At 38.5% G+C, this 24,859-nt stretch overlaps 1 protein-coding gene across 2 annotated transcripts in view; it reads right to left on the bottom strand.

The window, feature by feature from the left end:
* LOC142075089 (protein fem-1 homolog C-like) overlaps window positions 1–23,269 on the bottom strand; it is a 45,558-nt gene extending 22,289 nt beyond the window's left edge. The window contains exons 1-2 of one of the 2 annotated variants that reach the window (XM_075136096.1): window positions 23,206–23,269; window positions 21,477–22,186 (exon numbers count right to left, since the gene is read on the bottom strand). In XM_075136096.1, the coding sequence (XP_074992197.1) occupies window positions 21,477–22,020 (544 nt within the window). In that variant the 5' untranslated portion in view covers window positions 22,021–22,186; window positions 23,206–23,269. The other variant, XM_075136095.1, reaches the window with a different exon arrangement.
* Window positions 23,270–24,859: the final 1,590 nt, after the last annotated feature.

Raw genomic sequence — 24,859 nt, forward strand, 5'->3', positions numbered from 1 at the left:
TATATTCCTTTTAGTTTGTTTACTATGTTCTAAGTCTTTCTTATTTATCAGCAACGGAGCTATCCTCCCTATTGAACACGGACCTCCTGTTATATTTGCCGGGATATAAGAATATGCTATTCGTCCACATAACAAAAACCATCCAAGGGGTAATTTAGTATGAGCCCAGGCATAACTCAGAAGTTGAGTAGAGTTACACCTCAAAGGGGGTTGTAAACGTGTTAAATTTTCGCATCCAAAAGGGCAATTTACAAATTCGACACAATGTCTGGCCGGAAGTGTTCCTCGTACCTTAACTCTCAACATCCCTCTCTCCTTGGATCTAGTTGTTTTTCCCAAACTATAAATACTATGATAAGTTAACTTGATGTCAAAGCTCTGAAACATCGTGTAGTTCTTTATCAATTTTAAAGGACTTGGTATTCCTACAAGGCAAGAACCGTACATTCCTCCTACTGAATTCTCTGCTGCAATACAAAAAGAAGACATGTTGGTTACTTCTCGGGCTAAGAGTTCCCAGATATTTCGATTTCTATCCCATTTTGGCAATAGAAATTGGGATTCAGCTTTACTGATCGTCATGACTAACATCAACATGCTCCACATTTTTACTTCTAAACCCCAGTTCCAAATAATTTGATTCCTCCTCTAACAATAAAAATTTTAAATATCACAAATAATTCAGCAGCATCTCCGGTGACTCATCAAGTACACCTTAAAGTCGATTTCAATGGTCCTTTAGGTATAGATGTCCACAGTCTAGGAGGTATTTTCTTTATCCTAGTAGAGTGAATCCAAGAGTCTATTCCTTCTAATTTTACAGCAGTGTTTGTTGTCAATAACACTTGAAAGGGTCCTTTCCACTTTTCTCCAAGGGGGTCGTCCTTCCACGTTCGCAGGTAGACTTGATCTCCTGGACTGAATGAATGTACTGGAAATTCAAGAGGTAAAGGTGTCTTCAAAAGAACATATTTGTGTAAAGAACTCGCCATTTTACTCAAAGACAAGAGATATTCAGTTAACACTTTTTCTCCTATTACATGCATTTGTTCAGACCTTCCTGTTAGATTGACATCATAAGGTTTACCATACAGAATTTCAAATGGACTGACTTTTTCTCTAGCTCTCGGGGTCACCCTAATTCTTAACAAGGCAAGTGGTAAAGCTTCAATCCATTTCAACTGAGCTTCTTGACATATTTTAGAGATTTGTCTCTTTAATGTTTGATTCATTCTTTCTACTTGCCCACTAGATTATGGCCTCCAAGGAGCGTGCAAATCCCACTTGATTCCTAGTGTCTTACTCATATTCTTAATAACCTCCGCCACAAAATGTGGGCCTCTGTCAGAGGACATCCCTAAAGGTACTCCAAATCTTGAAATATTTTTTTTTTAATAAGTGTTTTGTTACCTCTTTTGCCTTGTTGGTTCGACACGGGAAAGCTTCTGGCCATCCAGAGAAGGTATCTACCAATACTAATAGATATCGGTATTGATTGCATCTTGGTAATTCTGAAAAATCTATTTGCCAGTACTCACCGGGAGTTATGCCTTTCCTTACCTCTCCAGGAGGGGGTCGAATTTGTATTTTCGGATTGTTCCTAAGACAAATCTCACATTTATTACTCACGCTTTTAGCAATGAACAACATTTCAGTCCCTATTGCATATCGTTTTACCGACTCAACCATTGCTTCTGCTCCCATATGTGTCTCAGCATGGGTTTTGACCATCAATTTCTTCATGATTTCGGGAGTTACTATACATTGTCCATGTGAAGTAATCCACCATCCTTGATCATTCTTTTTGCACTGTAATAGCTCAGCCAACTTATTTTCTTTTTCATTATAATTTGGGGATTCTATTTGAATTTATTTTGATGGAATTAAAACATAGATTGTGGTACTTAGCGCTACACGCTTGGCAGCTTCATCTGCTTTTCGATTTCCTTGTATCACTTTTGAGTTTCCCTTTTGATGTGCTTTACAATGAATTACTGCAACTTCTTTAGGTTTTTGTACGGCTTCTAATAAGTTTAAAACCTCTGTTCCATACTTTATAGGTGAGTCACTGGCAGACAAAAGTCCTCGCTCTTTCCATATCGTTCCATGGGCATGAACAACTCAAAAAGCATATTTAGAGTCTGTATAAATATTAACTCTTTTACCTTTAGCCAGATCTGAAGCTCTTGTCAAAGCTATTATCTCTGCCTTCTGGGCGGATGTGTTTGGAGGTAATGCTTTTACTTCTCGATCTTCGGTTAAAGTTACCACGGCATAGCTGGCCCTCCTTTCTCCTTTTACAACAAAGCTGCTTCCATCAGTAAATAATTCTTCATCCAGAGTCTGGAGAGGGACATCTTTCAGGTCTGGCCTGCTGGCATATACCTGTTTGATAACTTGTAAACACTCATGATTAGGACTATTCTCTTTTTCTCTTGGCATTAAAGAAGCAGGGTTTAAAATTGCACTTACATTCAAAGCGATATCATCTTGTTCCACTAACAGAGCTTGATATTGTAACAAGTGACTAGGGGTAAGCCAATGATGTCCTTTTTGTTCCAGTACTGCAAGTACCACATGAGGGATATGAACTGTTATTTTCCGTCCCAATGTTAATTTCCTAGCTTCTTGAATTATGAGAACCGTTGCTGCAACTGCCCGCAAGCAGCTGGGCCATCCCGAGCTCACTTTATCTAACTGTTTAGAAAAGTAAGCCACTGGTCTTCTCCAGTCTCCTAAGCGTTGAGTCAGAACTCCCATAGCTACATGTCTCTTCTCATGAACAAATAGCTCAAAGGGTTTAGTCAAATTTGGGAGTCCTAAAGCTGGAGCTTTCATTAAAGTCTGTTTAATATCATCAAAACTTTTTCGGCACTCTGGAATCCATTTTAACAATTCTTCAGGGCCTTTGGTTGCTTCATACAACGGTTTTGCCATTAAACCATAATTTGGAATCCAAAGACGACACCATCTAGCCATTCCCAGAAATCCCCTCAACTCTCTTTTAGATTGAGGGGGTGCCATCCTGCAAATGGCTTCTTTTCTATCATTTCCCAAACTTCGCTGTCCTTGGGAAATCTCAAACCCCAAATAAATTACAGTTTGTTTTGCAATTTGTGCTTTCTTCTCTGACACCCTGTATCCAGCCATTCCCAAAAAGTTTAGGAGGTTAACAGTCTTGTCTTTGCAGATTTCAACAGTATCTGCTTCCAATAGGATGTCATCAACGTACTGAAGGAGGGTGATTTGATCTTCCTTACCGGACCACTGTTCCAGTTCCTTGTTCAGAGCTGCTCCAAAGATGGTTGGGCTATTTTTAAACCCTTGTGGCAGTACAGTCCAGCAGAGCTGAGTCCTCCTTCCAGTCGATGGATCTTCCCATTCAAAAGCAAAAATTTTTTGACTATTCTCTTCTAGAGGTATACAAAAGAAAGCATCTTTCAAATCTAAACCAGAAAAATATCCATTTGACTCATTGATGGTTGTCAGCTGCGTATATGGATTAGGGACTACTGGATGAATATCTGTCACTAATTGATTTATTGCTCTTAAATCTTGAGCCAGCCTATATCCTTGGTTATGTGGCTTTTTCACTGGAAGGATAGGAGTATTGTAATCAGATTGACATTCCCTCAAAAGTCCATATTTGAGAAAATTATTTATTATTGGTTCCAAACCTTTTCTGGCTTCTATACTAATAGGATATTGTTTCTCTCTTACCGGTCGAACTCCTGTTTTCAATTCAACTTTTACCGGTTCCACATTTTTCGCTCTTCCTGGTTTCTCTGTCGCCCAAACAAAAGGGTAAACTGCATCTTTAATTTCTTCTGGTATTTCTTCAGATTCTTCTGTGTTTGTCTGTAATAAATAAACTTGGGCTTGCCAGGCATTAGCTTCAGGAAAATGAACTTGGATTTTTCCTTTTTTAAAGTTAATTTGTGCTCCCAATTTATTCAATAAATCCCATCCCAAGAGAGGCATGGTGCATTCCGGTATATATAAAAATTCATGCATCAATGTTTTTCCTCCAATTTTACATTTTAAAGGTCTAAAAAAGGGCCTTACCTCTTTCTTTCCCGTGACCCCAACAACAGATACATTAAATTTACTCATTGGTCTTTTACATGTATTTATAACAGAATATTTTGCTCCAGTGTCCACTAAAAAATCAACTACTTTATTTCCCAGCTTTACTGGAACCAGGGGCTCAGCTGGGAGAATATAATTTTCTGCTCCCGGTCCCCATCATTCAGAATCCCCTGCCATCATAAGCAGATCAGATTCTGGTGGAATTTGCTGTGACTGAATCACAGCAACTTTCCTATTCTCTGGACACTCATTTTTCCAGTGTCCTTGTTTCTTACATGCAGCACATTGATTGATCCCTAACGGAACAGACTGTCTAAATATATTTCCACATCCTCTACCTCTACCCCTCAAGTATCCTCTGCCTCTACCTCTCAAATATTTTCTTCCCCTACCTCCAGCCGATCCTTGGGCATTCACAAAGGCAGCTGCCAGAATAGCAGCTTTCTGCTTCCTGTCTTTTACTTTTTCTTTCTCCTGATTTTTCTTTTCTTCTTCTTCTCTGTTATTATATACTTTATAGGCAATCTCAATTAACTGTGATATAGTCATCTCTGTAATGCCATCCACTTTCTGCAATTTTTTGCAAATATCAGGGGCTGCTTGTCCAACAAACAAAGTAGTAAATATTGCCCTGTTCTCATCACTTTCAGGGTCTAAATCCATCCATTTTCTGGCTGCCTCACATAAGCGTTCATAAAAGGTAGACGGATCTTCTGTTTTCCCTTGAATTATCTGGGTTAGTTTTGCCAAATTCTTTGGATGGGATATTCCATTTTTCACCCCATAAAAATCAATTGCTGATACTGTTTTATCATTAATTTCCCATCATTACTATTAGGATTCCAATTTGGGTCTTGAGTTGGCATAAAATGAGCAGGACCTTCTCTTGCATTTATTCTTTCATTTTCCATATTAGCTTTTTCCAATACCACCCTCTTTTCTTCAGGAGTAAACAAATTATTTAAAAGAATTTGAATATCTTGCCAATCTGGATTATGATTTTCAATAATCGTCCGAAAGGATCTATACACCTTTTCAGGATTTTCTCCATATGACCCTGCTAGTTCTTTCCAATTCATTAAATCAGAAGTTGTAAATGGTACTTTCACAAATACAGGTTCCCCCCTTGGGCCCACAGCCTGACGAAGGGGTGCTAATAAAACAGACCCCTGTTGGGTCCTAGTTCTGCCAGATATTGAACTAAATGTATTACTTCCCCTTGCTCCAGTTTCAAAACTTTCATTTTTACTCGGTGCCACCAACATCTGTATATCTTCTTCTCCTATATATCTATATCCTCTTCTCCTAGTTTTAAACATCGTTTTCCTATACTACAAGCAGAACAACAATGCGCTTTTGGTTCCTTGTCCTCCATCATCATCATCATCATATTAGAATCTGAGACTAAAAGTTTACATTTCTTCCGAATTTCATGATCATTTCTCAAGGTAAAGAACAAGTCCACATAAGGGACCTCATCCCATTTGCCCTGTCGTCGACAAAATAACATAAGTTGCAAGATAGTATTATATTGCAAAGTTCCCAATACTGGCCATTTTTCCTCATCTTCTAATTTATACATTGGCCACCATCTAGTACAATACTCAATTAATTTCTCCTTTCTCAAAGGATCTCCCCCAAATTTTCCCCAATGTTTTATAATACATCCAAGGGGAGAGCAAAGTGTTACTTTGGACGGTTGAGTTCCCATATTTTTACCCCAAAAGAACGTTCTTAACCACGATTTCATATACTCCAGTCGTCACTGTCAAACGCATATGAATATACCTTTTTACCCTTGGTGCCACAATTCCTTACCAAATGCATGCACAATTTTATACCCCAGCACAATACTCATTTACCTTAGCGTTGCACCATTGAGTCGCTCACCTGCTCTGGTTGGGGAGGATACTCACAGAGTCCCCAATCAAAAGGTCGGTGCGCGCTGGAGTCCAGAGAGCAGGGTCTCCCCACCGAGAGCCAGCAAGTCGATCCGGGCAAGGCTTCACAGCAGTCCCACCTGGGTCGCCAAAAACTGTTGTCCGCAAAGCGGATTCGTGCCCGGCGTGCAAGTAACCAATTCCACACGCTCAGGAGAGATATTGTTTTATTCAGGCCTGGGTGCTCGGTGGACTTGCCACAAATCAAGCACACCTGGTGTCGTGGTTTAACCCCAGCCAGCAAAAATAAACGCCACGCAGCCGCTCGATCACCCCCCCCCCCGGTGGGATGGGGGAGAGAATCGGGAGGGCACAAGTAGGAAAGCTCCCGGGTTGAGATAAAAACAGTTTAATAATTGAAATAGAACTAAGTAGAACAGTAATAATAACAGTGAGAACAACAACAATAACAGAATACACAAAGCAGGCAATGCACAACACAACCGCTCACCGACTGCTTGTCACGAACGGGGGGCGAGCCCCCCCCCCACACCTGGTTTTTATACTGAGCATGATGTCACATGGTATAGAATACCCCATTGGCCAGCTCGGTCCACCACCCCGGCTGTGCTCCCCCCTCCCGGTGCAAGCATCACCCAGCAACAGCCAAAGCATCAATGGGCCATCAACGCTCCTTTCACACCGAACCCAAAACACAGCACACCCCCCAAGCTACTGGGAAGAAAGTTAACCCTGTCCCAGCTGGAACCAGGACACCTGGTCTAGTCACCTTTCTGTTTATATCCATGCTTCTCATACATATTTTAAATTTCTCTTTTACATATTCATTACATTTCCGGGAACTAATTATAATATTACATCATCCTAGACACATGCGCACTAAAGCCTTTAGGGTCTTCTTGAGGGTCTCGAGTGGTCTCTGGTGGTCGTTAGGGTAGTGAACTCTTTGTGAACTTGTTTCTTTCTTTCCTTATAAGGTCGAGGTTTGTCTCTGAGCCACATCTGGACCACGTTTGTTTATGGTTCTCGTTTCCAAGGTTAATCTTCACTAGAATCTAACAATGCTTCTAGGATACACAGTTTATACTAGTTACAATTCCACACACTTACAAACACAACACCTGTTAGTTACCTAACTTCTAAGCAACAAATCTTCATTGTTTAAAATTAGAAGCAAGCAATATAGAATAATAGGTACTGTAACAAACTGTATCTACTATATCACCATCAGCAAGTTTCCACATTCTCAAGTGAGACCTCCTTTTCCAAGAATTCTGTACATTCATAGTCATCTGATTTGGCTTTTAAAAAGTTCAGAGAGAAAGTTTCCTAAAACATCCTCATTCACATTTTTGGCAGGCTTTTTTCTATGCCAACAAGACTGATTTGCAGTGGGCTTTGCTGTTGTATTTCTAGATCTATAACAGAACTGAAGCAGGTAGGGAAACAAAGCAGTAGTCTTGAAATCTTCAGCTGATGTTTGGGAAGAGTGCGTTTTTGTAGGTATACAGCCTACTGATCTCAACAGCTTAGATTTACCTTCGTACATTTTCTTAATGTACTCCCCCCCTCCCCCAGGCTCTGATCTCTAGAATGTGCAGTTCACTCTTTATATTAGAGTGTTTAGCCAGTAAAACTCAAATCAGTCCCTAAAGCATGCCTGAGATTTGTCTCAAAAGCTGAACACTGCATTAAAATAAACTGAAAATAAGATGGAGGTAAACGCTTTCCATTAACAAATTCTTTCTGCCCAGAATGTATTGTTCATGCTGTCTTAAATAGGTTAAATTCAAATGCAAAAATATTTGAAGTTCATACATGTATATCTATCTACAAGAAAAAAAAAAAAAGAGACTGGTATTTGTTAAATACATTTCAGAAATAGAAAATTTTGTTCCTCATTCTCATTCCAATTATAAGAATCTGAATTAAGTTTATGTAAATAATCTTGGTATCTTCTAGCTTTTGACTTCACAGCATTCTTATTTCCTTTTTAATGAGAAACTTGGTAAGGAGATATGAAGTCAAAGTTTGAAGAAAAAAAAAAGCAAAATTCAGAAATATCTGGTGAAACCATGATGACTGTCCTCTAAATTCAATACCTACTTGTCACCAGCAGAACCAGATGCTTTAGATCCACAATGCAAACCTCTATCCTATCTTTTGAGTTAGATTATCAAATGCTTTTATCTTCTGTAGATAAACCACTAGGATTAGAACAAGCGTATCCAAAAGTTTTAGTATACAGCAGAAGGATGTAGAAACTCAAGGTCTATTTAGATGAAAGTGTTCTAATGGGCACAGAACATTTTGCCTCTGTTCCCCTGCTACTATTCCAACCATTCCCTCCTCACTTTCTCTTCTTATCTTTCACTTCCTGAAGCTTTACATGTAAATTAATCTGCTGCTTCTTCCTCAAACTTGCTTGCGGACCATCAGAGGAAGAATTGACAGCACATTTCAAGACTTGCTTATCGCTCTCAATTCCAGTAATCAGAAAGACAGTGGTAAGGAAGAACAGTAGTTATTCAAGACAAACCGAGTCTCAATCCAAGCACACTGGATAATAAGAATTTAGCTACCACACTAATCAAATTCATACCAAAAGGTGTGCAAAAAGCTATTTTCAAAAGATTATGACTAAAGGTTAACAGGTTTTTACAATTATAGTAGAACAGGAGCTGTGATCACATTTCGTCATCTCAAACAATTTAAGTGCAAGTTTGAAACATTAAAAAAAAAAACACACCCAACCCACAAAACATTAGATTGTTTATTAACATACAATGAGCTTAACTTGCTAAATGTTCTTTTTCCAATACATTTCTGAATAGTGGCCAACTATTTTACTATCACTTAAAAAAAAAAAAGTAAGCTGAGGAAGACACCCCACACAAAGTGGCACCCAAAATTATCTGTTAGATCAAGACTCATGAAACTAAAACCAGGTCTTAATAGGAAGTGATTTTCAGTCTCAAATACCCTAGGCAATCTTTGTCACTGACAGAGTGTTAAGTCAGTGACAGGAGCTTCACCTATAAACTGGTCTGGTCATGCTACAGTTTCTACCGAGACCAACAAAATTTCCAATCACAGGAACAGATATTTTTCCAAATTTAGGTGGATTAAAAGTTTGGTTTGTCAACTGTAGTTTATTAACTATAATTCCTTCTTTCTTTATTATGGAAAACACTTCATACCTCCAGATTGACAAGCATGAGACCTTTAAATTCCTAAGATGGAAAGAGATCAAAAGCAGACAAATACTCAAAACCAGCTTGCCAATACACAGATAAATTATAAAAGTCATCTTGCTGTGCTGGAGAAAGCCTAGTAAATACTGATTGGCTCCTCGGGTCATCTGTACTTCTGGAACACTCAGTGATGAAGCCAAAACCAGATCCATCTGGGTGTAGGCTGAGCCACCAGTTAATGTAGCCAGTTTAGGGTATATTCAAGTCCATACTACCTCACTCACAGCAGAGCTCTGAAACACTAGAAAGGTCTTTTGGAGGGTGCCAATTCCAATGCCAATCTAGACATGGCCTGGGATGAAAAAGATTCTTAACTACAAATGTTTGCACCAATGTATGTCAGAATCTTGTGTTAGCTGGGCAAATTTAACTTTAACGTTTAAATTTCAAAATATCAGTGTACATAGTTTAAGTTATATTTGAGGTGTTAGTTGATTTAAAAAATAAAAAACCCTCTCAAAAATGTTTTATTACAGACCATACTGTACTTGTTAAAATACTAGAGTCATCCTTAGGTCACAACTATTTCATCTTTACATGTTATCATTCACAATCCTCTATTTTTCTACCTTCAAGTCAATATTTTCCAGATATTAAAAAAGTCATAAGATAAAAGCATATTAAAGACAAACAAATCAAAATGCACTAGTAACACTAAAGTTCTTACAGTTGCTTCACAACTATTGATATACATCTTGCTAGCTTTGACAATAGGATCAATGGCAGCTATTCATATTACACACTGTAGATCCATCACCACATAAATTTGCCCTTTACACTCTTTTATCGGTTGCCAGACATGTATGCTATGACACAACGACAGTGCAAAAATTCACACAAATTAAGCTTAGCCATTGTCTGCATAAATTCAGGTACAAACCAACAGTTTATATGTCATTAATTTACAATGCAACTACGCAGAACACGTGGAAATATTCCTAAACCACCAAGGATTTTCAGTACTCTCTTCACCTGGATCTCCTTCATTAAGAGATGTGCTTTTTTATTAGTATTATAATTATTTACTCAAACATTGGTTACTAACAGCATATCAGAAGTAGGGTAATTTTTTAGCTACTTATATTGTAGTAGGCCTTAGAGACCACAATTATTTCAAGCAATGCACAAACTAATAAAGGAAAGCAATCACCACTAATTTTTAGTGGCTGCACCTCACTTCAGTTTGACTGGATGGAACAGCAGCAGGAAGGAAATATTATAAGAATACAAGCTTCCATAAACTAAAAGTGGACATGGGCAGATCAATGGATATAGAGCTGCCAACTTAAAAAAAACCCACCACCCAACAAAACATACACACACACAAAACCCAACCTTAAGAAAAAACAAGAATTCCAGCCATCTACCTAGCAATTATCAAGTGTTAAATTTGAGGAAGAATTTAAGAGGACATGGCAGTTAGCCTTGATATCTAACTCAAGGTCTATGTTCCACGTTATCCATAAATTCAACTGTTCAAATATAAGGATGGCAAATCAACTATTATCCACTTCAAAAATACTAAATTGTCTATAGTGGCAGGAATAAACAGTGCCGGAACACTATGCAATTCTGCAGTTAAGTCAATCCAATTTTTGTAACAAATTATTTCTTTAATAAGAAATTAAAATCAACATTATATCTACTGCTGTATTAAAGAGGAAATAGGCTGAAAAGAAGCAAGTGTCCTTTGAAAGTCATTCTCTTTGATAAACAGCTAAGAGAAACATATACAGAGATGTTGGTCAATTTTTTTAAGCATTCTTTAAGTTAAGGATGATTATTTCAAAGCAGACTTCATCAAATTTTCTTAATCCATTTTAATTCCTAAGTGATCTGCTGGAATTTGATCACATGTAGAAGCTAGCTAATATTACAACAGCATGAGAAACTTCTCATTCTTGCACAAGAACAAAATTGGACTGGAAATATTATGCTAGTCATAGCACTTCTCTGCTAGAGAAGTAGGTACTGTTATATAGCAGTATATTGCATTGTTAATACCGTTTTCTATCTATATAAAACTCTACTATTCGTACTACCTAATAACGTTCTCTAATTAAAAACAAGAACAACATGGAATAATCCAAATCTCACAAAGACACATTAGGGAAAAAAAATATGTTAAACTGATGTCATAGTTTCATTCTTTCATTATAGTCCTACTTTAACAGAGGTAGTATGAACATTACACAATTCCCTAACTATCCAGTCTTACAAAAAAAAAAAAAAAGCAGCTCATCTAGGAAGATTCAAATTTATAAAGGAGGTTGTGTCTTTCTATGTCAGAAGCAAATTATTCTCAAAATAGGCTGGTAGCTTGTGACATGGGGAGGAAAGAAAGTAAAGCAGTGACACAAAGTGATTTGGCTTGATTTGCAACCAATATTAACTACATCCACTTCCTAAAATTTGCAAAATACTTAATCGAATTTCTGGATAGCAAAACTTTTTAAATTTAAAATTTGATTTTTAAAATATGATAGTAGTGTGACATCATACCAAAGATCTCTTTCTGAAAATACACACTCAGCTGCTGAACTTTACACAGTTCAATCCTTCAAATGAAATAATTTTTTCTTCATATGTTTAAAATAAACCACATGTATATATTTTTGCAGCCTCACAGATGAAATTAATCACCTTCATGAAGTGAAGTTGTTCATAAAACACTGAATTTTTAAAAATTTTTTTTTAAGCAGAGCACTTGAAGGAAATAAGTCCTCTAGCAGCTTTACTGCTTTATTGATACATACATACAAATATAGGCAGTGCAAAAGAAAACTGTTTTACATCTCTACACTTAGTATACATGACAAATGAAAATTAAAGGTATGCCTTCCTTTTAAAAATAAATTAAGTAAAAATTGCAAAGAACTGTTAACCTCAACAAGTTGTTCCATGTTCTGTAATGGAATAATTGTTCCCTTGGTCACAAAAGTACTTAATGATAACTCATATTATCAAGATTAATAATACAAAGTGGCAATAATGTATAAAATGTTGTGAATCATTTAATTTCAACGGGAACCATTTTTCGCATCTGAAATTCAATAATTTATTCCTTTAAACTGTACCTTCTTTTCATTATTTTATGACAGCTACCATTAAAAAGTGTGATTAAAAATAAAGTACTTGAATGAAATCAGAATCTATTATTCCCTTTAGCTGCTCAATTTTTGTGTAATGTTTTAAAACTTTTCTTGTACTACTGAATTGTTATCAACCAAATCTCATCATCAGTAATTTCCAAATGCTGGATTTTTAACTGTATTGCTATAATTGATTTAAAACTTATTTTGTCTATTTATTTAAGTGACTTCTGGTCTTTAATCCCAGAGTTTACACACTGGCTCCTAGGAGAAACACAGTCTCAGGTCCGCAAAGAACAACATGACTCTTCAGTGTCCTCACTACCACATAATCTCCAAAGGGAAGCTTTATCTCCTTCTCCAAATAAAAGAACTTTGTTAACGTGCATGCAATAAATGCTTCCTAGAGGTTCAGGATTAGAAGTGAATTGCTAAAGTTATAGCTGCAATTCTTGAATTTAAAAACAGAATGCTCATCTGAAATCCTAAATGGGAAGTGAAAAAAGCTCATTTCTAACCAGATGATCCTGACACATTGATGTCACACCTCTCTCTTTTTTTTTTTTTTTTAAGCTTCCTGCGTACATACAAGTTCAAATCTAAAGGGGAAATATTTATTTAATGAAAAAGACCCATCTTTCATCTTTCAGTTTATGCACATCATCTCACTTTTGGTGAAGTTGGTTTTACTCTTTTATTGCAGGCTGCTTGTACTTCTTATCTCATGTAATAGCTTAGTAGTGCTAATCAACTCTTCCCTACTTTCTTGAATTGCAAACAGCTAGTCAGAATGAGAAATAACTTTAAAAATTAAGTGAATTCCAGAAACATACCCTAATTAAAAGGATACTGATGTCCCTTGTAAAAAATTGATGAAGTGACAAGTTCAGCACCTGCATAGTCAGTTGAAGCATCACATATAAATGCAGTTATGAAATGGTACCACCTAGCATTCACTTTCAGAGTTAAGCATATTTAATCACTTTCTGAAAGAGCTTAATATACAACAAAAAGTAATAAAAATTTTATCAATTGCTGTATGACTGTTGAAAGCAGAACAAAAAAACCTGGGAAAACTTGTCTTATTTGACAACAGAACTAAATAAACGTGACCCTTTTCCCAAGTCAAAAGGCTCCACATTTACATCAGGAGTTAAAACTTTACCTTGAAAAAAGTCACATTACTTAAGTGTAGATCAGAAAGTCCTTATGATGTGTAACAGAGCTCCAAGTGATGACCACAGAAGGTTTATCCTGGGATCTCTTATGTTAGAGAAAGGACATTTCTGTTATGTGACTTTTATGATTAACCTTTGATGGGAAGAGTGGTAACTTCTACCACTACTTCTTCCCCTTCAGGGTACACATGCATTCCTCTGGTTCCTAGGCATTGGATCACTGCAGCAGCTATATAAACAGCCTGTCACAAAGGCTGTTTATCATGATTCTAATCTTGATGGTTTGAGTTCTGATTTACATACCACAGCAAAAGAGAAAAATCAAGAGAATAGTTTACATGATTAACGTTAAGTTTTCATTATCTGACTACTTTAAGTCCTATGAAAGCACTTTGTATGTCTATACATGCTTCAGCTAAAAAAAAGTCTCTGTTCCTCTTTAAAAGCACAGATTGCATTTTCAACTTCTTCCATCATTTCCCTGAACTTGTCAAAAACAACAAAAAAAACCCTAAAGAACAGAACATATCACTTAAGTTCAAAGTATTCACCAGTAATTCAGCACTATCCAGAAACACACATGCTTGCAGAGAATTCTGGAATGCATTTATTGCAGTGTACAAAAAAGCCTGCATTTCCATCTCAAACAGTCTGAAAAGACTGACTCTCATTTAGTCACAAGGTGTGATTTCACTGTGATTTAGCTAACTGGATACAAATCCCAGTATAAACATTTATTTCAATTAAAGAAGTGACTCATTCTGGGTAAGCTTCAACTGATTCACAGAATAAAACAACCTTATCCTAAAGAGTTTCCACCTTTGTTGGTTTTTTTCCAAACAATATTTAAAATTTATTTCAACAATGTTTAAAAGATGTGTAGATGCGGCACTTAGGGACATGGTTTAGTAGTGGACTTGGCAGTGTTAGGTTTACAGTTGGACTCTATGATCTTAAAGGTCTTTTCCAACCTAAATGATTCTATGATTCTAATGCAATTACAGTGACTTAAGGAGCTCATTCAAATCTTTGGTTTACACTAGGCTGTATCAATCCAATTTAACCTACGACTCCCTAATTTCTACAAAGTCGGGCCTACAAAGAAACATCAAAGTAAGATTTTGTATACAGTCTTGTTAGCATGCTTCAGTCATGTTCCGGACAAAGTCAAGTAAGACAGCTATCTAGAGAAGGCCTATTTTGCAATGGTAGAAAACTGGTTTAGAATCTGAGTGATTTTAACCAGCACAACTTCCCCATGGACACAAACTGAACACATAAGTTCAACTAACTTGGCTTTAAAAAATAATAAGAAAAAAAACCCTAAATTGATACCACTGTATCATCTAAAACTCTTAGTTCAGCTTTCACGTCTTGTTAGTTCTTGGCATCTTTGCTGACAGTTTAAGAAAGAAGATAGTGTTTTTTTTATAGTATAGACACTGAAAAAATTAAGTTAGATTCATTTCATGTATCATCATAAAGCCCTCAGCTAGGAAGAGATCTTCAACCTGAGCTCCACACAAGGTAGTGGAGCACTGCAGAATGGGTCTTTCAGTGCCCATTTCCCAAGAGGTTCAAAACATCCAAACTGAAAAAGCTGTTTAAGCATTTCCAAGAGAATATTCCAACTTACACTTCAAGCCACCTGGATAGCTAGAAATGAACTCCCCATAGACCCTGCTCTGTGACCTCTTATCAGATGACAAGGGAGCTATACCTAAACTGCATTAAAATATTAACTTTATTTTACACAGGCCAAAGACTGACATGTAGAAAATACTTGACTCTCAACAGCCTGAATAAACAAATCCACACCACTTCTAAGAGAGAATAAGCTGCTCTACTTCCACAGAGAACTGCAAGAACCTTTACCCTTTCTTGCATTCCTCCCTTCTTACATCCCCCTTCCCAGATTCCTGGAAAAGTAGACAGACTGGAGGAGTATTCCAAGTCTGCAGGAGAAGCACAAGCACAATTATCCAAAAAAAAAAAAAAAGAAAAAAAATGTCTATAAGGGAAAATGTTTATAATTTCAACAGGAACTATTTTTTGCATCTGAAATTCAATAATTTATTCCTTTAAACTGTACCTTCTTTCATTATTTTATTCATAGACATTCTGATACCAATTACAAAGGCACAGTGAAGAGACATATGATTCTTTGGTTGAAATGATGCAGATGGGTTAGGAATGCTTTATGAATAGACAGGCCAGACATTCAGTAGATAAAAAGGCCTTGAAACTTTGTATTCTGCATAAAATAGATGAGGAAGCTAACCTTGTATCTTGAGTAGAATAGATAAGGGGGTTGTGCCAGCCTAAGCTAGTTTGTGCTAATGAGAATTGTGCTAATTAAGCCAAGGGTTAAAACTGAGCATGCATAAAGACCGAGTTCAGCTAAAGGACACTGTGAGGAAAACTATGGACAACCACCAGAGGACCCTGAAAGACCACCAATGAACACAAGGGCGCATGCATCAAAGACTTCTGCATATGTTAATGAATTCCGGGAAATAACATGAATATTTAGATTATTTCTCAGAAATGTAATGAATATGTATACTCTAATTGTATATAACTTCTATGGTTGAGTAATTTGGTGCGCACACTAGGTGGAGCGATCCCCTGTGCGCCCGGTGCCGCATTAAAGAATGCCTGCTTTCTAAAACTCCAAAAACTAGTCTTAGAGAGTTCTTATTTCACCGACTTACGGTAACAATTAGTACTGAAGTTCAGTTTCACATAGCATCACACACAAAATATCTACAAACTGCAGTGTAGAGCATTATGTAATATCATCCAAAAAAGGAAAAAAAAAACAAACCAAACAAAACAGACACAGAACACTTTTAGAACAAGGCCTTTATTCACAAGGGAAAAAAGTGTGTGTGGAATATTATTTTTTTTTTTTTTTAAATTTTCGCTTGTTTTTTCCAAAATGAATCTTGGCAAGCAGACAAGACAAAAAACTCAGAAGAGAACAAATCTGTCAGATTCCTTGATGTTTACTGCAAGGGAAGATTAATTATTTTTCATGTATACTAAACCACACTGGTCATATAGCAAAGAGTGTGCATCCATATAATCCCCCTACTTCTGGGTCTGCCAAGTCTGTAAAAAAATTCCTCTTCCCCCCCCCCCCCCGCAGGTTTGAGTATTATGCTTTTCAGTCTCCCACATAAATGACAACACTGAAATAGTGCTAGTCCTTTATATAGTATTACTATATGTATAACCTTGATAAGGTACTCATAAAGACTGAGGTCTGTATACTTCTAAACTTTCCAAAATGAGCAAGTAAACTGAACAAGCCTCATCCTCCACATTATTTTACAAAGCCATTATAATCAAATACTGCACCACAGCTAATGGTATTTAAGAACAACAAGACTTCAAACCATAGCATTATTTTGCATTTTCAAAATACATGATTCCCTCTAACTTTTATGGCAGTATGGAGTATGATAGACAACAAAAAATAGGGTTTCCAACCAAACGTTCCTGTGCAGATCTCAAGAGATACCTAAATGAATGCCTAATCCAGCAGTTCTTAAATTTTCTAATACTTAGAAGGGGGAAAAATTAGTCTTTTGGCTAGCAGATGTGTCTGTTAACAACTGAAAGGAGACAGAGGTAGTAAAGACCATCAGTGAAACCCAGGAATATCATCTTGATGAGAAAGAGACCACATTCCAAGCAACTCAGCAATGGAAAGAGTTACAAGCCACATTCAGAAAACAATCTGCCTTTCAAGTAATTATTTTTAGAAAAAAGAGTCCTTATTCCCTGCGCCATTATGTACACACCATTCTGGCTATCAGAGCTTGTGTACTTTATCTATGGTTTAACTTCTTAATTGCAGAAAGGAAGGGAATGAACCTCCATTATTAGAGCAGGTCTGATGGAGAAGGGATAAAGCATAATGCAAAGTATCAAAACATGCAGTGCAATTTCTCAAAGTGCAAGATCCAAGTATTCTGTCTGGAGTTAGACTAGAGGTGTAACATCCCTTTAAAAGATGTTTGCATGCGAAATATCTCTATTGTGGAAATTAAATGAATTTTAAATAGAAAATCCAATTCCAACAAACACAGCCCCAGGTAGATCACCAGCAAAGCCCAAATCCATAATTTCGAGGCCCAGCAAAGACTGCTATCACTTGAATTACAAGAGCAAGCATCTCCCCCACCCCCACCCACCACACAAACACTGACTAGCCAAAAGAAGACTGCACAGAAACACATCAGCAAAACACTGATCAAGACTCCAGAAGTCTATTAACACTGTAAGGGAGCACTATCCTTTAACTACAGATCATTGGCAGGCTTCACAATGCAGCAGAATAGAAAACCGCACGCAGCCAAAATGCAGAATGTTCCTCCTGATCCAAGCACACAGGTAGGTGGTCTGTACCTCATTCAGAGTTTAGTTCTAGGGTTCTTCCTCCTCATGAAAAAACTCAGGTTTCTGCTACTACTGTATTATCCATACTATTCCTTATTTTAAGAGCAAAACAAAAAAGCTTTTTTTTTAAAAAAAATTTTAAAAAAACAAACTAATTTGCTGTTTAAGACCTCTGTTTCATACCAGTGAAATATATCAAGCCCTGTTAGTTTCAACCTGCAGCTTCTCAAACCAGGAGTAATGTACTGGAAAAGCCTCTGAATTAGGAAGACAATGCCGAATTGACTCACATTGGAAGCATTGCTTTAGCTACTTTCTCCTTTTCTAAAAAAGTCTTTAAGTCTACAGGTATCTTTGCTATTTTCCACAATTCTAAAAGAAAAAAAAGAATAGTTTTCTTATCCTGTTTATCACTTTTTTCCTCACTTGCACTGTTCATGTGACAAGAAAATCCTTTGTTTCCATTTCTGTGGCTCATATGTTCTTCATAAAAGTTTGGGGAAACTGTAAAAGACAGATTTGTAAAATAGTGGCAAGAACAAAGACAACTAAATGTTCATATTTTAAATTCAAAACTATTGGCCATCTTTTGCAGTATAGCACTTGTCTAACCCCAAACATCTTGTTACCTCCTTCTTCACCATTATCTCCTGTTAGATGGTGCTAGACCTATGCTTTACCTCCATGTAGCATCCTACCTGAATCAGACTCAGAAATCATATCCTAGCTGTACTTTTGCACTTCCACAACTCTCCTTCCAAAACATCTGCATTCTGAATTTTAGTAGTCCAAAACACAGTTGCTGGATTACATCTGTATTTTAGAAGCAGGACTTAATTGCATGTTTTTAAACTACTCTTTTATACCCCTGCCTCAATTGTCATCCTGGCTTTTAGATCTCTGTGAACTTACCTATTTTGTCATCTCCAAGTATTTGGATTTTTCCCTGGAACTGTCCACACTTGAAAACATATTTTCACATTTTTCCCCAGCTCTAGAATTCTCCCCATTTTTTAAATGCGAATAAAGTCCTATCTTACAATAAGAAAATCTACTGGAAAAGCCTAAGGGATAGTTCGAGTAATTTTACCCTCTCACTCTTTCGCTGGTTTCAAGAACACCTGGAAAAGAACCTCTAGTAATCTCCCATAACAGCATTTTTCTAAACATAGTAAAATTACCTTAGTTTTGTTCTTATAAGAAGCTTTATATTTTAAAATGTAGCAAAATTGACAGTAGCTAAAGCTTTTGCATCTTTCACAGAGCAGTAGGCTTCTCCATGAATGGCCCAGAAAGGGGTCTAGTTTAGATACAAGGATAGCAACAACTTTAACTACTTGAGCAAAGCACTCTAAGTTCTCTTCATCTCCCTACCACAAGTACTCCTACTCTCTGTCAAGAGAGTTGTTAGACAACAGGGAGGAGTAGAAACTGAAAGTAACAGACAGAGTCTTTGAGGTGGAATATGACAATGTAGAATGAATCCTATTGGAAACATTCATTTTGAAATTAATAGCTAGTGAGCATTCTTGCAAAACAAAGTTCAGAAGGTTAGTTGTTGAGCCTCAGCCATTGCAACACCCATACTGTTGTAATATTTAAGGCTACCAGTTTTGCTCAGTTCTTCTGCCTTTCCACAGCTGACTTTCAGGGTTTATAGCACTTTCTTTCTCTCCTCCTTTAGTTTGTCACTGCTTATTTGATAACTTCAGAGACCAGACTGCTTCATGATGCCAAAAAAGTATGCTCATGTCATATCAGAGAGGAGCATTTGTTTCCAAACACAAAAAGACAGTCCATACTTGACCAATAGATATACATACACACATGCATTTGTACACACTGTAGTCCAAAAGATAAAATGAATTTTTATGAGCTAAAATATATCCAATCCAACTTTTTTTATTATCATCATTATTATTATTATTAAAAAATAAGGATCAGTTAATACCTTAGGAAGTTTTGCTCATGTGCCTAAGTTGTAAGTCACACAAACTGAAGGAAGCAGAGAGAGGAAGGAATTAAGATAATAAAAAAACTGAGAGCAGTGAGAAAATCCTCAGAAGTGCACAGCTGCCATTCAGTCATTTAAACAATAAATAAAAATAAAATTAATGCACTAGTAAAGTGAATAATAAGGATGAGTAAATTAAAGCCTACTCCACTGACACAAAAATTAGGAATAAGAGATCCACAGATTTATTTTTTTCCTGTTAAATCAGATATTTAGCAGCTCTGCTCTGTTCATACCTACCATATAAAGGGATGACTTTTAAACTAAAAATAATGTATATTTTGTATTTAGCTTGTTATTCCAAGAACCCAGTCTGGAAACATGACATTTTTATCCTATCACAAGTCCATGATTCATAGGCAACCTTAAATCCTTACAAATAAAGATTTATTTTGCTCTGCCCACCTCTATGACAAATTTTTAGTTTAGCTTTCTTTATATTAAACCCACGTAACTCCATGACTTGCAGAAAAAAGGCATATTTAAATGAACAGCTTTTTCAAAGAGATTACTCTCATATTTGGCATTTAACAATATTGTGCAGTAAGCTAGGCACTACAGGTTTTTCTGTCAAAATATACTTGAAGTATATTATACTGTTAAAATTTTAATTATCCAGAAAAGGGCAACTGAAGTATTACGCTACAGAAAGATTTATTAGCAGGTTTATTACTAATAAACATATATATAAAAAAAAAAAAGCTGCTGAGATACAATCCTGGCTCAATGAGCTAAAAAGTTAACCATAACCTGCAATAATCAATATGCTTTTTAGGCCAATATCATATTCACATACAAGTTTGAGATGTAACAAAAGCCAGCAATTAGAATAAGAGGTCCACATAATTATGATCACAGCAAAAAGTCTTCACTTTGAACAATGTGTCAGGATAATTGTAAGCAGAGGCAAACAGATGTTCTTCATGATCTATGCACCACTGGAAGTCTTTCTGTTGTGATCACAGTCACATGAAGCTTCATTTCCTTAAGTCTAAAATACATTTTTGTTTACTACCATTGAAAAAAAGTCCAAAAGGACTCAAGAATTTGAGGGAGAGGAGGAGTAAAGAGCAAAGTGATTATTCATTTCCAACGTAGAAAAGAATTCTTCTCCTTTATGCATCTTTCCCTATTCTAGTCTTAGTGGCACAGGCAAATTTTATGTACAGCATATCTGGTTTGTTAAGAAACAGTATGAAAAACATCCTAAATTTTACACAATATATGCTCATATATTTATTACTACACAAACCTGCTACAAATAGGAGTTCTCAGCAAAAGTCAATTAGCTTTTTGCACATGCATAAATGCAAAGTCTTTAGATTAAAATGTACCAATTTTGAATTACATTTTATAGCCAGTATTAAATGAGTATGCTGAAAAAAACTTGTAAAAACATAGCTAAATACACTTCATCTCTTACTGGAAAAGACATTCACATTATGAGACTAGAGGAATATTTTTGGATGTCAGTCTCCTAAAGAACACATGAGTAACTTCACCCCAATTTACTACAAGGAAAAATGAAACGATGAACTTACCTTTAACACTTTTTCTGTTAACGTCAGCTCCTTTTTCAAGTAAATACTGAGCAATTTCTTTGTGGCCTTTGTAACATGAGATCATCAAGCATGTATGCCCATGACGGTTTGATACTTCCAAGTCCGCTTTGTGCTCCACAAGATATTTTACTATTTCCAGGTGACCATCAAAACAGGCAGCTCTAAGTGGAGTTGAATTTGTTAGAGTTGTGTTGTTGACAGATGCACCATGATCTAACAGACACTGAACCACCTTCAAGTGGCCAGCAGCTGATGCTGCCCATAATGGCGGAGCTCCCTCAATAGTCTCACCATCAAAATTAACCGAACCACCAATTTCTATAGAAGCAGAGCAATAGTCCAACAAGTATTCCACCATGTCAACGTGCCCATAACGGGCTGCCATCAAAAGTGGTGTGGCACCATTGGTTTTTTCTGACATTAGTAAGGCCACCTCTTCTCTGGTTTTGCTTGCCAGTAACTTGGAAAGGAGCCGCAGCTTGCCATCACGAGCTGCATTGAACACTGCTGTCTTTAGATCCATTTAGTCTGTACCTCTGTTTCTTGAGGGATACACACCTGCCTTTTTCAGTCACAAACAAAAGCTTATTAGAAACACACAGCCCAACTTTTTCCTCAGATCAGGCAGATGGGACAACATGGAGACTCTGAACGAGGTCCCGACAAAGCACAGGCTGCACTTGATAACTCTGCAAAAGAAAAGAATTCTGAATGTTTTTACCTTCTACTTCTCAAATAAGTATATACAATTACATTTTTCTACAGCTATACTCAAACAAACCACTGGTTGTGGTGCACCAACATGGAAGTCCCTTTCCATGGGACTTCCCTGGACTGCACAGTGCCCCTTAAGGAAAGATGTTGAGCAGGAAGCCTGATCCTAGCAGTGCGTTATCCATACCATTTGCAGGAAAACACTTTCCCCTCAGAACATAACAAACCGTACACTTGTATCAACTTCTGCTTTTAAGCACAGCCTAAGCAAAGAACCATTAGGCCCCCCCCATCCCCTCAGGTCCTCTGCGGAGCCCCATGCTCACAGGCACACGCGCCCCCGTGCTACCTCCACCCTACTGGCAAGGGAGCAAATTCAGAGCCTGACCGGAAAGACAAAACATGTCCTTGCCACAGTCGTTTGATTTAGTATCAGACACTACCGAAACCCTGAACTTGCCCTTCCACCACAACCACCCTCAGCCTGCCCAGAGGCCCCCCCCGACCTACAAATCTCCTCCTTCAAGACCACGCTATATTTGCCTCCCACCCCAAAGCCGCCTACCCCCCCAGGATTACCCCCGATGCCTCCCTTCAGATCGCCCCCCTCTTTTCCACCCCTAGTCCAACAACCACCCGCCCCCCACCTCTGGGCAACCCCCCCATACCACCCCAGGGTCCCCAAAAACCCCTTCCCAGCTCCCTCAGAGCCGCTCCCCACACGATCGCTGCGACAGGGCGGCCTCCACCGCCTGCCCGGAGCCGGAGAGGCAGCAGCACCACCGCCGTCGCCCACAGAGAACATATCGGTGAGGAAGGACCCAAGGGTGCGGGCTACCTTCCCAGGACGCCACCGGCTCTCTCCCGCCGAAGCCACCCTCACACGGAAGCGCCCGCCACCTCTCGCACTCCGTCCAGCTCCTCCATGACAGACCAATCCCCACAGCGACTAGCCTCCACCGCCAGCCCTGCACCCGGGCACAGCGGAACCTACCAAACATATCCCGGCCGCCGCCAGGCCCAATGAGAAACACGCCTGAGCGCCGCCAGCCACTCGGAGCAGGGCGGGGGGTGGGACTACGCCGCCGCTCAGCTACGCTGAGAGCGGGGCGGTGCTGGCGGGCGGTGGCGATGCGGTAGCTGTCCGCTAGGGGGGCGGGCGAGCCCCCCCCGCACCGCCCTCCGCTATAGCGCGGGTGGGCTGGCAGAACGCAGCGGGGAGGTAGGTTTTGGTTAGCTGTGGTGTGTGGGGACCAGGTAGGGGGTTTCCTTTTCCCCAGCCCGTGCCTTATTTTCCTTTCTCTAGAATAAAAGAAAGGGCGGAGCAGCGCTACAGCGGAGCGTGCACCGGCGGGGAGGGATGTCGCAGGGGTGAGGGGACAGCGGGGGCGCACGGTACTGGGGGAGGGGCGCTTCCATGGAGAGCAGCAAAACCCCGTAGGGCTGCAGGATGAAAACCCTCACGGCCGGCCATGTGTGGATCTGCTCAGCAGCTCCGGGCAATAAACCCATCCCTTGTAGAGGGATGCAAAAACTGCCCGGTCTGGAGAAAAAAAGTGGGTGTTTCCTCCTCAGAAATAGATCGGTTTACTGCTGAATTGACGGGGGTAATTAGATGCTCCTTCATTTAGTGGGAGAGGCAGCCATGAAGGCCTGCAGCGCCTGCAGCTCGTAGACAGACCTTCCCTGCCCACCCGTGATGTAGGCCAGGGTGAGGGGCTGGTGTGGGGGCTCCAGTGCCTTGCTGTGCCTGTGGGGAGGGATGGGAGCCCCAATGCCCTTGTCATGAAAATTCGCAACTTGCCCGTGCCGACTGAGGAGAGAGGTAAATATTTATTCATGCGCATGAGGTGTCCCAGCCAAATTGGGGCACCTCAAATGTGGTTTTATGCAGGGTTCTTATACCCTTCAAACGTTCAGGTACAACATGATTTGACTAATCACTAACGCACACACTACCCATTACTAATCATAGTAAAATTTTGCAAAGCAACTATATTTTTGCAGCGTTCTTGCTGCTTGTCTATTGATCCAGATGTCCCTGGAGTCAGTCTTGCTATAGTTACTTAGTTATGATGCCAGATGACGCTGGGAGGGTTTCAAAGACGTGTTAGAGGGGCTAGGATTGCTGGCGTTATCTTGATTGTCCAGGGGTATCCTTTATCCTTCATGGACAGCTCTAAGCTTCCAAGAAGCAAAGTCCTTATTTCCAGGGCTGGGCTGTCCTTTAGCTTGTTTTACTTAAGCATGAACAATACCAAAGTCTCCAGTAAAATTCCACTACCTCATTACATTACAGTGTATAATGTGAACCAATATATATATTAACAAAGTTAATACACTTTCATACTATAAAGACTGGTTGATAGAATAGTTAGGGAAGGGAATTTTCATAACAGTCCCTCCTTTTCTTTTGACCATCAGGGTCACATTATATTATCTATTATTTTAGTAGTAAGTTGAGTGCATAAGGTAATACAACACTGCAAATACACATATATAATTACAAAGCAAAATAAGATACCGAATACAACAGCCAAAATCCTTTTAGTTCACAGTCCTATACTTAAGTCTGGGAGCCAAGAGGTTAACCACCTGTAGGAAAATAAGGGAAGATTGGCGAGGAGGATTGTAAACACGCTCAAGTG

The sequence above is a fragment of the Calonectris borealis genome, chromosome W (assembly GCF_964195595.1).
Source record: "Calonectris borealis chromosome W, bCalBor7.hap1.2, whole genome shotgun sequence".
Taxonomy (NCBI): domain Eukaryota; kingdom Metazoa; phylum Chordata; class Aves; order Procellariiformes; family Procellariidae; genus Calonectris; species Calonectris borealis.